Raw genomic sequence first — 13,319 nt, 5'->3', positions numbered from 1 at the left:
AATAATAATAAAGTTGCGCGAACAGGTAATAATACTTGATATGTAAATCGAATCAGGTGTTATGGTTCCACAAGGTCTTTATATTCATCACTAGGGTCTGGATTAATATTCAAACACATATTTTTTTGTTTCAATCATTTTCATTCCTCATTTGGTTGTCTACGTAAATTGTGTTGCTTGGAGCCAGAAAATGCAGAGTCTATTTTCCATATTCTAGTTTTTTAAGTCTATATACATCCGTACATATGTATTTTGTAATTTTAAATACAAACTTGTCCAGGCCTTATCCATCACTCTTTCGTAACTCTTGTGATCCTTGTAAAATTTCACTTCACAATCAATCTCACACAGTTTTCTTTGATTCCACAGTGGAGCGGAAAGTTGTTCGGGCCAAAAAAGTGAGGAAGAATCATCGAGTCATTCGAAAGTAGAGGTAGAAGCAGAGGTTCAAGCGGAGGAAAAGCAAGTCGCGGTGGAAACGCCACAGCAGATACTAGAGGACATCGTTGAGGAAGATGAAGAAATGGTTGTAGAGAAACAAGACAAGTCGAAAAAGAATGATAAAAAAGCAAAGCCTCGTGAACGGCAGGAATCGGTTGAAAGTCGTAGCAAAATGGCAGCTTTCTTGCCAGCCAGACAGTTGTGGGGTTGGGCGGGTAAAGGATATCGGAGGCCAGGTGCTAAGGGAAGAGCAAAGAAACAGTTTTACAAGGCAATAAAACGAGGAAACGAGACCATCGAGATCGGTGACAGCGCCGTTTTTCTCTCCACCGGAAGACCGGACCGACCTTATATCGGAAGGATCAAATCCATGTGGGAAACGTCTAGCTCAAACATGATTGTCAAAGTTAAATGGTTCTATCATCCCGAAGAAACCGTCGGCTGTCCCACAAACCTGAAATATCCAGTGAGTTGATCTTAAAAACTTGTGCGGGTTGTCTATTGACGGTTCAAATAATATTTGTAGCATACAAAATTTTGAGAAACATTGAAAAGACGTCGTTTATTCTGTATCTAATTGTGAAAATTTGGCCCATTTAATTGCTGTCATTATTACCCCTCAAAACTCGGTAGAGAGTATTCAAGCAATTTTTATCTACTGTCTCCGAATTTCCATATTCTTGCAGTGATATTTTTACAAAGTTAATGCACGGAATAAAATTCGGGACAGGCTTGATTTTGCACAAATATTTTTACAGACAATTTACTAGGCAAGCAATTCTAGCAGTTTGACTTAATGCCCTATTTTTTCTTATTTCAGGGCGCGCTTTTCGAATCGCCTCATACGGACGAGAACGACGTGCAAACAATATCGCATAAATGCGAAGTACTGCCGCTTGAACCGTACGCTGAAAAATTGAGCAAAGAGCCCCACAGATACTTGACGATATATGACAACAATGACATATATTATTTAGCCGGATACTACGATCCTACAACTTACCTGTTGAATATGCAGCCGGGTGTTGTTTGAGAACAGCTTAAGCTGAGGATTAAGTTATCCGGGGTAGCTTAATCGCGTGTCAGCTGTCAAAATTTGCTAAATTGATGATAATGTCTTCGACTCAGAACCCCGTGTAACAAAATTTGCGACGAAGTTAAAAATCACATTAAATATATGACCTCAAGTCGAAGTGTAACGTGACAAATATCGTTGTCGGTGAAGGCCTTATTGTTGATCGGTGTCAGTGTCGCGGCGAGATCATCATCTTGGCCTAAAAAAACCCATCGTGTTCACCTGTCATTCATCTAGACATCACGCAATGATTTCGTAATTGGGTCAAGAACAATGACTGGCAAAATGATTTTCGTCAACGTTTAAATCGCGTAAAGTTTATAAATTCTGAGTACACCTACTCAGAAGATGTCGAAATAAATTTGACAAAATAAAATAAAAAATCTGGACGAAGTTTGAAACCTGGCAAATGTGTTATATGCCCATTATCCTTGTGTGGTAAATATTTACCAGCGGAAGTCATGCGAAGCGTCTTAGAGATTTTGAAACGCTACAGTGACGCGAGTGAAAAACAAGAAGACATTTTTTTTTCTCTCCGTGTAGTCGGCTTATAAAAATTGTCTTGATAATCGCCATGACCTTGAGCCTTCGCTTGACGAGATAATATCGCGAAAGTTCAAATTACATAATGAAATACAAGTTTAACACTTGACACGTATATGAAACAGGGACGACATTTTAATACAAGTGAATATTTGTATTTTCAACATACACACAGTATTTAAATTTAATGAGGCGAGATCTATCGCCGGAACACGTTACTGAACGGTGATGTTTCAATATTGTTTATGTTTTCATTTTTTCATCCGATTCCAATCAACTTCAAGATTGGTAAGTGCAGCTAAAATCGGAAGAGATGCAATAATAAACTGCACCGAAAGGCATTAAATGCAAACAATGGTGGCTAAAGAATCTGTAAATATTGTAAATATATTTGAATTTTTATCGTTGATTTATAGTTGTACAAAAATACTATAATAATAATAATAATAATAGTAATAACAACAACAACAACAACAACAACAACAATAATAATAATAATAATAACAACAATCGTAATGATAGATTGTACCATAGATTTAAGAAAACGCCTATTCGCTTAAGATTAATTTACCATTCAAGAAATCAGTTATGCCGAAGAGAACGCAGGATATCGTGTAAAGAGTTTTCGCCGTCAGGACCAGCCTTTTTCCAAGTCACGCGTGACGTCTGTTGTTGCCATTTACAAAAATTTTGTTTATTCCGGCTATACGATGCGAAAAAATTCTTTCCTATCAAATAATCTGCCTCGACACTCACAGGTCACGGTGAAAGTTCGTCAAATGAATAGATATGTAATTTCTACGCTTGCGGAACAAGTTTTTCAACTGATGCAACTATTAAAATTTCGTGGAATATTACTTACAATTAGTAATCATTTCGTGTTTACATGCTCTGCGAATTACGATACCATAATCAATTACGATCTGAGGCATGACTTTAATGAATATAAGTAAATTGATATAACGATCCGGGTTAAATATTCAGAATCGAATTTTACACAGCTTATCGAACGTAAATGCTATTTAACAAAAAGAAAAAAGTAATAAAAAAGGCGAACCTTTTGAAATTACACAAAAATGATAACTGATTTACGAACATTGACGTGTCGTATTAACAATAAAATTACCCAAATGGTCCAACACGTAATCATTACGAGGCGCGACGGTTTCCATTTTTAAGTTTAATTTCATATTTTTCTTCTTGCTAATTTTAATCTTCATTGTTAATTAGTTTATCACTCTCAAAGTTTTCCTATCAATTTAAACTTACGCGCTACCGTGCTTCTTCCCAATTGTACATAATCCGTACGTATGAAAAAAAACATATATGCGTACATATGAAATAACATATTATTATTGTTTATAAAAGTAAGGGCACAGAGTAAAAAAAAAAAAACAGAAAAAACAAAAACATTAGTGATACGAGACACGGTGCTAAGTAGTCTGTAGTTCGTTTTCTTTCTTTCTTTTTTTTTTCTTTTTTTTTTTCTAATCAATTTTACTAATCACTTACCGAGGAAATAAGGTATTACGTTGAATAGCAATCATATAATAATATACAGTTTGAGTTGAAGTTAACAGATATGTTAAGTAAACTATATATCATAACTCTTAAGTTTCATAAGGTTACAAGTTGTTCGGTTTATACGCTTGAAACGCCACTTTGGTCGTTCTTCTGTGCAAGATGTTAGATTAAGGCAAACTTTTCTATTATATATACATAGCTTTTATATTGAATTGAGAATATCTTTGAATTATTATTATTATTAAATTATATATATGTATGCATCAATTATTTACACGCGCCTGTCGGTTTCAAGGTGTGTATTTCTTTTTCGCTTTTATTCACATATGTGAAATATCATCGTATCATTATCATCGGCTTGATCGATACATCGCTTCACATGTTAGTGTATCTCGGTCAGTATCGAATTTTTTATTTCCTTTTATTGATCGACGCGACATTGTTACCTATTCGTCAGTTAAAACCTCTATTATTTTCCCTTTCTTTTTCTCCTTAATTTTTGCTTTTTTTTTTGTTTTTTTTTTTCACCCAACCCCTTCAATCAATTCGATAAGACTTACGAACGGTATACTAATTTCAATGAAATTTCCATTATAAACACACGTTTGATATTTAGTACTTGAGCATATTAAAGTACAATCTAGTACAAAGTAAAAAACAATAAATATGAAATACGGAGTACGAAAAGTGTATGATGAGAAACAAAAAGATACTTATAGCCATTGTAATTTTTTATGTACATAGGTATATATATTAGTAATTATATTATATATAATACAGATATATGAATAAACATCGGCGCATATATTATACGCATATTAAGGTAGAAGTGAGTGAGGAAAAAAAATATATACACTTAAGACGCACTTAATTGAATTCATAGAGTAAAGAAACAATTCAGAAGTAATTGAAATATTTTGATTAATCTGTCCATAATCGTTTAACGAATATATATATATATATATATATATATATATATATATCGTTATATATATATTTTTTCTTTTCGGTTTGTAATATGTATGTATACATATTTAAATATATATACACAATATACACACTGAGGTGCATGTATGTTATAAAAAAAATTAATCAATAAGTAGTTAGTATATAGTATTTTTCCATAAAAACGTAATTATTTAGCTCAGATTTAGAACCTAACAGATACAAGATTACAAGATATTTAGATATTTGATAAAATATGAAGAGAAGAAAAAAGAAAAAGAAACGAAACATTGAAGTGAATATGTAAATTGCTTGTAGATTTGTAAATAGTTCGAGTAGTTCGGAAACGACGGTATCGCTTGGCAAAATTATTCTATAACCCCGTGGCGTGACTAAATTTTTCTGTACAATCGTAACTACGAGTATATAAAACGTGATGATTACCAATCGTAGATTAAATGAAAATGATCGATGTAAAGTGACTCGGAGACATGACAAATAATATAAGAAATACGTTAAAACTTCTACGATTCGATGAATTGAACGAAAGAAAGAAAAAAAAAAAAACAAAAAAAACAGAATTATTTCTGAGAGATACCGGGGTTTTCAAAAATCGCGACTTTTAGAATTTACATGGAATTGAGGCGGTTCATGAATTTAATTAGCGAAGAAGAAACGTCTGTACGAATTATTATTTCCGTATGTTTTTTCTTCTTCAACTAGATTAAGATTTAGATACGACGATTAATTGAATAAAAGTATACCACCAGCACTCTTAGTCTACCTGAATCGTGAGGGTTTTCAAAAGCCCTTTCAAAATTCCGTTCATATTTGCATGGTTTTGAAAAATTTTAACAGCACTAAGTGTATAAGAGAAATTCAAATGAATATTGTCTAGAGGTAAAATAATTGTCACGAGTAAGTCGATATATTTTGAAGAAAAAACATCTACGTACATATTTTGAAGAATATCTAAATTATTAATGCGTATAATAATTGTTATAAGATTAAAATAATGGAAGAACAAGTTTAAGGAGTTAAAACGCGACTGTTTGAACCCAAAAGTCTGAAAAAAGGTAATTTGGTTTATATTTTCTTATGCGATTTATAAAATTGTAACGCGATACTGAGGTTGAATGAGAAGAGAAAAAAAAAATTAATATTACAGAGTATAAAAGAGTAATTAACATTTTCGATATCCTATTTAAGGCGTGTACATATATATACGAAGACTTCTGAATTCCGAGGTAATGATAATTGTGATGAAAAACATTGGTAAAAATTTTAACGTTCTTTGAAGAAAAACAAAAAAAAAATCGATAAAAAAAGAGAGAGAGAGAGTAGAAGAAAATTCTATTTAATCTAATGAATATGAATATTGATTGTATGCATACATACATATATTATATAGATTATACGCATACCTCAATTCTGTGTAAATCATTTAAGGGGTAACTAAATTTAAGATTTCATTATATATACTTGATAACGATAATGGAAAAGAAAAAAAAAAAAAACCACACACACACAGTAAACGGAAACGAACTAAACGTAAAAGAGTTGATCACGTTTCTTATATAATGCTTATAGAAAACCAGTCGGCATAAATAGCGATTAGCTATCACTGTCTTATAAACTCTTAATGTTAATTAATGCAAATTGAATTAATAATTATTATCCTCTTATTGTTAGTTAACGGAATTAACTAACCTCTTGAATATAGTACATATACATATAAATATAGTTTCCCAGTCGCGAACTAACAACACAACCATATACACACCGTTTATTTCTGTCAACAGAATATTTGCCCAAACAATAAAAATAAAAATAAAACAATTACTCGTTTTTAAGTACGCCTATGAAATATACAGTTTCACAGACACGGTCTTTACAACGTTCCAACCTTAAATACCGTCCTGTATACGCGTGTTATTTATTTAAACATCAAAGTGCAATCGTCGTTAATCGCAGTGTTGTGCAACGATTTGAATGGAAAAAAGAAATTAGTTTTCTTCTAACGAGAATAAAAAAAATATCTATCCGAATCGTTCGGTGAGTTACATTATGAGAAAAAAAGAATATTCAGAGATGAGAACAAAAGAGGCCGTCGGTGCATGTTTTTTGAAAAAAGAAATTCAAGCGATAAATGACTGTGCAGCGAGAAACAAAAAAAAAAAAAAAAACGCTTTCACTGCCTTTTTCATTAAATTTTTAGTTACAAGCACTTACAAAACTCTTTTTTAATTCTTCTCCTCTGCATTTGTAAATGGTGAAAATATTTTCTTATTTTTCTCGTCAAAAGTTTGGCCGAATTGCCGAATGCCGTTAGAGGCAGAGTTCGACGGACGTGAGAGGAGGAGGCTCGGAGCAGATTCTTGGCAACAAGTCAGAGCTCAATAACAAATTCTTTCCTTAATTATGCAAATTATCCTAAGGCAGAGGTGGTTCGCCTTTCACCCCGCCGGCATACAAGGGCCCCCGGGTTCAGGGGTTGTTACTTCTTACGAGTACGATACTTGAACAACTACCCCCAAAGGTGTGCTAGACCTTCGAGTTCCGCCCTCCTTCCACCTCGTCCCACTCTGCGTACGTCTGTTTCCTTGTTCACCAACCGTTTTACCAAGCCCAGTAATTAATTGCGCGTCGGTTGTTGTTTGTTATAGTTTATATCACGTATCCATGCGTAGACTCGGTTCCTTTTTGTTCGCGGGGTGAGAGGGAAAGATCGTCGAGTAAAATTGTTATTCAAAATTAAATTTCCAGGTACGTGTAATTTCGAAATACTTTGTTAAAGTTTGAAATTCTGATGAACAAATTTTGAGCTCAGATTTTCGCCAAGTTTACTATATTGCAACTTATCGGAGAGTTAAAAATTCCGGTACGTTCGTTGAGGGATCAAAGGGCTTGTTTTTCAATCCAAAACTATCTCGAAATTGCGATGTTGATTACCTTGAGGCAATTTCGAGAAAATTAACGATCTTCGACATGTTTTTATTGTAAAACTTTGCTAGAAAAATGCAATAAAATTATTCCACGTATTCGAAAGTTTTTCGATACACTCAAAGTTTAAAATTTCAATAAATAAGACCAGGGATTGAAGTTGGCAAAAATTCGTTTGCGATTGCTTGCAATTCTGTAACTAGTCAGGTTTACGAAACAAATCGTGGTGTGAATTTTGCGTTCTATTAATCCTGTAAAATTTCTCACAGTCAGGAGATAAAATCTGATCTGAAACATTATAGCCAGCATCGAATCTGGCTTGAATAGAAGTTTCGTCACTGACTTTGCAAAGATTTTCATGTTTTCATTTTATCAGAAGTAGGTTGAGTAACTTAATTCAAACTGAGCATCCCTTGCACGAACACACACATGCACACACGCGTGGATTCACATCCGTTCGCATAATTTCCGTTATTACGACTTCGCCGAGAGATCTTTACTCTGTACGTGTTCCTGAGCGTTAGGTATACAACACTGACTATAGAGTATCACGTCTTCCCGTACACCGATATACGTATGGTAATTATATTCAGTTGTTAATAAGATAATTTCAAAGCATTCGCGTGGAAAATTAAACATCCAACATATTTTTGTAAGTCATTATGCTAATTTCGAATGACCGTGGAGCGTGTCAGGGACGTTTTTTCATCGCACGGTATAAATTTACTCACTAAATTTACCACCTTACGTACGGTTTGGTTCTTAAATAAGATTTGACAAACTCAGAGATAAAATCATTATATCGTTCCGAAATGATGTCGGCAGTAAGTATGAAAATATTGAAAAACTATTCAAACTCCGATGTCCGCATTAAAATAGTTGATAAAATATTCTTCGATACGCTGTATAAACGAAATGAAAATTGTACGTTTCGATATTTTAGTAAAACTAGGAATTTGAAAATTTGCATCATGTTTCGTTTGAATGTTGAGAAGAAAAAAAAAAGAAAAAAAAATACTAACATCTTTATACTTTTCCCATTCTATCGTACAGACATTAAAAAACAACAAATTTACGCAATCCGTCGAAACTTTCGCTGTTGAAAAATTTGATATAAACTCCGCTTCGAATAGTCTGAAATGTCGGTTAGTATGGGTAAAATAATTCCTTGCACGGAAACAGAATTGCCACCGTGTTCCGCACGTACAATTCGTATGCCTACATATTTTCTGCGAGCGTTCCTCTCATATATATATATATATATATGTATATATATATGGATTTCTGCAGCGATTGGTGGTGAAAAAAGTGAAGGGTTAAATCGTCGATATAAATGCGCACACACGGCTCTCGAAAGGAGAAGCTGTCGCCTTTAGTACAACGTTAGAGGGTCATTTCATCCTGCTTCAGCTACTCTATCGCGGTGAAAAGAAGACATTCCCCGACTCGTATCGAGTTTAGGTATACAGACCTATGGCCCTTGCTGACGGAGCTAAGAGCCTCCAGGGGTTCTCTCTATGTCTAACCATAAAACTCGATAACTCTCCTCAAGCCGAATAGAACAAGCGTTAAACATTTTCAATCGAGGAATTTATTTCCTTGTTAAAAATGAAATTACACGGCTGGTGTATTTAATATAAAGTAAATAAGTAAAATAATACGGTACTTTTCTCCTCAAGTATACCTGTAACCACGTATACTTGTCGTTTTATTTATTTATTTATTTATTTTTTTTTTTATTTTACATTTGTTTTTTATTATTTATCGTAGACGCGAATGCTGGTACTGCGGTTACTTTAACGAGCCGGACTCTGAAAATATGTCTGCCTGTGACGGGTTTTTCTCCGTCCAACATTTTCGCAAATTCGATGACGACGAAAATAAGTCGTAATGCTGGAGTGGAGAGTAATAATTTTTACGGGGCTTCAAGATTTTTATGACGCAACTTTATTAGAATTTTTCTATTCGATAATTGATTACAGAAAAGAGGCAGTATTTCAATGTAACTGTCACGTGTTATTCGGACGAAAAATAAATGACAAATGAGGGGAAAATTTCGTTTTGCAATTAACGGACGATAATAAGAGATTTTAATTGGGTTCGAAGATATAAACGAATCGGAAGAAGTTGATTGGTTTTTTTTATTCCCGCGCACAAAAGTCGTCAAAATACTCAGGGAATGTGAATATTATCTTATCACTGATAATTAAATCTGCGAAATTTCACTTATTATACGCTCGAACTTATACAAAGTGTATATGTATGTATATGAATACAATCGATAGTCGATTTAAGACGATCAGCGAAGAACCTGTTATCCGTCTCGGATGAGCGTCGCTGCTGCTCATCCTGAACCTATTTAGGTGAGATTTCAGCAGTTATATAAGTGTCGTCTTAGCAATCCTACCTCGAGGTGTTGATAAACGTTACGTGATTGTGTGTGCTGAGACTGGCAAGCCTGAGAAACGAGTTCGATGCGAAGCCTTTATTCGAATAAATTAAATTTTCACGTGCAGATGCGCAGTTAAACGGGAACAAATTCGTCGCTGTTACTACGTTTCATTTTTGTGGGAAAAACCGCCTGGATGTGATGAAAAATAATTTGCGAACCGGTAAAAAAGATTGATCGAGGAAACATTCGTTGAATTTTTTTATGATTATTATCGCTATTGTTATACCTTTGTTATCATCGGAGTCCGTGCGGACCGGCAAAGGCGAGGGGATGATGTAACGATATATTTAAATTACCCTAATTACACCCCAGCTGCAGACGTAACGGTGAGTTGTTAGTAGGTAACTACCTACAACGGCGAGTTTCTTTTTGTTGTTGAAATTCGTCTTCATCAAAACCCCGTAGGTTAATTCGGAACCCGCAGCCGCGTTTTCGCTATTTTCTGACATCGGTCGATGAATGTCCAAATAATTGATGATTAAGGGGAAATCGAATGCGGATATAATTAATTGAGTAAGCGATCCTTTGTAAGCGAATTTGGAAATTTAATTTACTGGAGAAAGACTTGTGTTTCATTTTTATTTAATAACTTACCGTCGACACGGTCGATCGACAAACTTCTGTTTATAGACGGAATTTTATATCTCTCCTGGATCACTCACGCAGGTAGGTCTGATACTTTGTAACTACGCGCGTTTTTACCCCCAATTCGTACGTTTAGCCTCCGGCGTACTCGATGTAAAAAATATCATACAAAACTCGAATATCTCTGCGGATTAATAATATCTGACCCAATTTACCGTGAAATTGATTCGGCCCAATCATTTCAGTCTTCCGGCGATGTCCTACGATTCAAGTATTATACGTAAATTAGGTGCAAGTTTATTATACATACAGGTATATAGGAATACATAGGTATATAGTGTATATAGGAGATCACCAAGTATATATATATATTTATACATACACATAATGTAGAAAATCACTTAAAAAATTCAGTTAATTGGCTTGAGTAGTCCCGATTGGCCGAGGGTTGTTCCAAATTAACGAGTTAATGATAGATTCAATTGGCGCGCAATAATCCTTAATATATCCTAGTCGGGAAGAGGATTCGTGTCGTGAGTAAAAATCAATATTTATTTCAAGCAACTGTACAGGTTACGCGTTTGGTTACTAAGAAATATGTTACAATATATATATATGCATATATGTATGTGGATAAACAACCAAGTTTTTACGCGAAAAACTGAACGGCAATGAAATCGATTGAATAAAAAACGGATATTGTATATCAAGATTCGCGGCCAATAATGAATTTACCAAAAGTTGTCCCATCGCGAGATTTCTCTCTCTTCCTCTCTCTCTCTCTCTCTTTACTTTATTTTACTTTATCCACGTATCCCATTTCTGCGTATTTATATTTTTATTCACTTCTCCATTTTGATTTAATTTTGACCTTTATACCAGTTCTTTTATTGATATCTTGTTTTAATATTGTAACGTATATTTTTATTTATCTATTTATTTTTACGTTTCTGCATATTTATATTCATTCATTTTCATCTATTCACTAGTTAACCATAGTTTTGTTTTCTCTTTTCTCCTACTATCTTAGTTCAGCGTTAATTTTAATTTTGGTTTTCTTTCTTATTATTTAGCTTGTAAGTTATTCATTTTTTCTCGTGAGTCTCTCTCTCTCTCCTTCTCTTCGTTCTGCGCATCGTATCACATGTACGTCTGTGACAAAGTTAAGTTGAAATCAAATTTGAGCCAATGACAAGCTGCTGCAGCATGTATAGAATATATTTTATATTTATATTCAAAACCGTCGGTGACTTATCGGGATGAAAATTACGATTTCTTAATTCTCTTTCTAAACCCTTATTGTAATTAATATTATTATATTGTACATACGTTTTCACGCTCTTTACGCGGCTTTTTGCAACGGTTATTTTCGCGTGCTTGCATACGCAATTATATGTAGACATCGTCGATGCACTTTTACCCCGCGAAGTAGCCGATTGTCCTTTCACCCTGTGTCAGCCGTTTTCTATGCCACTGGGTTCCGCCAAAGGCGTATCTGCAACAAAGGGGATCGCGGTTTGTTGTTGTTTTTAGCAATAAGATAAATAAAATAAAAACTTTTCTGCCGCGAATATAATCAAAGCACAGGTGCTATTTTGGTGGTGAAATTTGCATAGAACAGAAGAACCGACATCGCTGATACGCGATCCTTTCGCGATCGGGGAATAAAATGAAATCGCAATCGCATTGCGACGATGCGAATCGTATGTGGGACAGCTGCGTATGCATGGAAAGGGTAGACAGACGTACAATAAAGTCAACGATAACGTCGTCGCATAATATGAAACGGCAACTCTGTGCTTCATCTCTTCGAGAAATATATTAAAGTATACGTAAAAAAAAAAAAAAATTATGTCACACTGCATTTGCAATATCGGTCGGTTTTTCCGAGTTCACAAGTACAAGCCGTTGCTTCCAGTTTATCATCATGCATGTAGAGTTTTGTTGGAATATTATACTCGGGTATTCAATTTTTAAGATTCGTTGCAGGAGTGTGTATAATTATTTGGTACGGTTTAAAATTAAATATTATCCATATTCATACGAATATCAGAAACATTTTACCCTCAAATATCCAATCACGTATATGTATATATTCAATGCCCGTTCATGAAAAATCACCCCAATTAGATACAGTAATCAAAGATCAGAGAAATCGTGAAATTTTATGCCTTTGCGTGATGAAGTTTGTTCCAACCTCCGAGATTTTGTTACTTTGAAAAACAAAAACTTAAAACCACTATTCGGTCAACTTTTATCATATTCAACATGCGCAGGATACAGCTGACGATATATGTATACACTGAAAAAAATTTCAATTGTTACAGTAACTAGAAGAACTGAGTAAAACAGGTATCGTTAAAAGAACTGTTCGAATATTGTTGGAATTACGAAAAACGAGGTACGCCTAACCATACGATTAGCAGAATCATCGTAATCTTGATACCAGAATGCTTCGATAATTGTTAACAGCTCGTTATCACCGAGGCTGCAGCCGTATATAAGATGTCTTAGTCGATAGGCACGTGCTCTCGCAGGCGTAGTAGGTAAAGGCACGTGTACGGGAGACCGTAGATTTCCCCATACACTTGACAGAACCACGTGCAACGGCAGGTACGAATCGTACTTTTAGATCGGAGCAGGGGCGCTCCTGAAATCTACTTATATCAGGGCCTAGTCTCAATCTAATTGTAAGTAATCGATAATTAATAAATTCAACAGCCTCGCTGACGGCTAGGCCAGCCAATTACTTTGGCTAATTACTCGGCGAGATCCGTGCGCGTATGAGGTGTAATATAACAGGCTGTTGGA

General features: G+C 34.6%; 1 protein-coding gene across 2 annotated transcripts in view; it reads left to right on the top strand.

Annotated features, from left to right (window-relative positions):
- The window catches only part of wge (winged eye), a 132,054-nt gene extending 125,678 nt beyond the window's left edge, over positions 1–6,376 (top strand). For both annotated transcript variants that reach the window (XM_046625691.2, XM_046625690.2), the window contains exons 18-19: positions 370–907; positions 1,262–6,376. In XM_046625691.2, the coding sequence (XP_046481647.1) occupies positions 370–907; positions 1,262–1,474 (751 nt within the window). In that variant the 3' untranslated portion in view covers positions 1,475–6,376. The remainder of the gene's footprint in view (positions 1–369; positions 908–1,261) is intronic.
- Positions 6,377–13,319: the final 6,943 nt, after the last annotated feature.

This window comes from Neodiprion pinetum, chromosome 5 (genome assembly GCF_021155775.2).
Source record: "Neodiprion pinetum isolate iyNeoPine1 chromosome 5, iyNeoPine1.2, whole genome shotgun sequence".
In the NCBI taxonomy this organism is placed as follows: Eukaryota; Metazoa; Arthropoda; class Insecta; order Hymenoptera; family Diprionidae; genus Neodiprion; species Neodiprion pinetum.
Note: the sequence above shows the minus strand (reverse complement) of the source record. Positions and strands in the feature narration are given on the sequence as shown.